Genomic DNA, 1,668 nt, shown 5'->3' with positions numbered 1-1,668 from the left:
CTCTCTCTCTCTCTCTCTCTCTCTCTCTCTCTCTCTCTCTCTCTCTCTGGATTTCCAGATGAGCGTAACAAGGGAGAGGCTAAACAACCGCAACATTTCACCGTTGTTCTCTCCTAAAGGCTGCAAGAAACAAACGCCACACATTTGCAATACAGTATATAAAGAATCAAAACCTTCCTCTAGGTTAGCAATCAAAGATATCTATTCATAAATAATATCAGGGTTGAAACAAGACTCTACTTCATGTGTCCTGATTTATTATTTTTTTTTCTGTCCCCCCCACCTCACCTCCACCTGTAGCACTTACCATTTAGGAACATCACAGATGACGTGGTAAGATCTGAGAAACTGGTGCGCTCGTCCGTCTCTAACATCACTCTACTAAAAGTCATCTAATCCACTTATTTTGAGTGGCAATGGAACTGGATCTTCATTGGAGTCATTCCAATCACTGAGCACACACTTCTCTCACTTACTAATGTCTCTGTGAACTCTACGTGTCATCTAGATCGTGCTTTACTCAACGTGTGAAACGGGTGTACCGTATGTGCTTTGTTCACACTAATGGCGTTGCTTTTCTAACTCATTAATGAACTGATTGTTTTGTCTGCTCTCAGTATTAACCTTTTAAAATGTGCTAATGATATTTAATGTAGTTCAACTTGGTACTGAATATCCCGCTTTTTTCAACTGTGGTTTTCTCTGTCGTCTGTACCAGCTGGACCGATTCGCCAGCATCCGGATCCCGGGCAGTAAGAAGGAGCGGCCGCCCTTATCGCACTCAAAACACAACGCCAATGACTGGTCCACCTCTTCATCGGCCACCTCGCATCAGTTGGAGGAGCTTTCATCAAAGATCACCTCAGAAAAAGAGATCCTGGCTCTGTTTGAAAAGATGATGGTATGTTGCTTTTTTAAAAATTATACGGTAACATCAAAGGTTTCCTACAAAAACAATATAGCAGCATGTACGTGAGACCTACATGTGGTGCAAGGGCGACCAAAGGGACTGAGAGGAAAAGTTTTGGATGAAGATTTTTAGAGCAAACGCTGAATATAACAAGATGTTTTGAATGTTTTGTCACATTTGAATGAAAAAACAGAACATCAATGAATAAGCAACACTTTTAAAATGTCGTCATTTCTTATAGTGAAATATAATACATAATGACAAAGCTTCCAGCTGAGTAATGGCTATTATAATAATAATAATAATAATAATAATAATAATAATAGACACTCTTTTATTCTGTTTTTCAGTCAAATTCTCACACACTCCTCACACACATTTTTCTGATTCAGATTTCTTTGTCCCTCTCAAGACACTGAGCTTTCTACTTTCTTAAAGGACATTCAATAACAGCATATCGCTTCTGTACAGATGTTGGGAGATGACTTCAACTCGTTTTCACTAGTTAGGAATAAAGTATGTCCTTTATGGAACGAAAACATTCAACATGAGCCAATAGATAACTTTTCAGAGAGAACTCCAATTTTGGGGCTGACGTTACTTCACAACAATATGTCTGAGGATATTGCAGCAGTATGGCCACAACCGTTAGTGCAACACTTTTATGGACAAAGGTTACGGTCACTTTGGAGAACAAGAAATTGTTGTCACTATTGAATATAATAATCTCTAATCTGCTAATATAATATGACACCCAT

At 38.7% G+C, this 1,668-nt stretch overlaps 1 protein-coding gene across 1 annotated transcript in view; it reads left to right on the top strand.

Annotated features, from left to right (window-relative positions):
- LOC116382925 (protein diaphanous homolog 3) overlaps positions 1 to 1,668 on the top strand; it is a 158,360-nt gene that overhangs the window by 5,936 nt on the left and 150,756 nt on the right. Inside the window, exons 2-3 of the mRNA XM_031846369.1 lie at positions 301 to 333; positions 719 to 901. Coding sequence (XP_031702229.1) covers positions 301 to 333; positions 719 to 901 — 216 coding nt within the window. The remainder of the gene's footprint in view (positions 1 to 300; positions 334 to 718; positions 902 to 1,668) is intronic.

The sequence above is a fragment of the Anarrhichthys ocellatus genome, unplaced genomic scaffold, assembly GCF_004355925.1.
Source record: "Anarrhichthys ocellatus isolate YVR2014 unplaced genomic scaffold, GSC_Weel_1.0 scaffold6, whole genome shotgun sequence".
Lineage (NCBI taxonomy): Eukaryota > Metazoa > Chordata > Actinopteri > Perciformes > Anarhichadidae > Anarrhichthys > Anarrhichthys ocellatus.
Note: the sequence above shows the minus strand (reverse complement) of the source record. Positions and strands in the feature narration are given on the sequence as shown.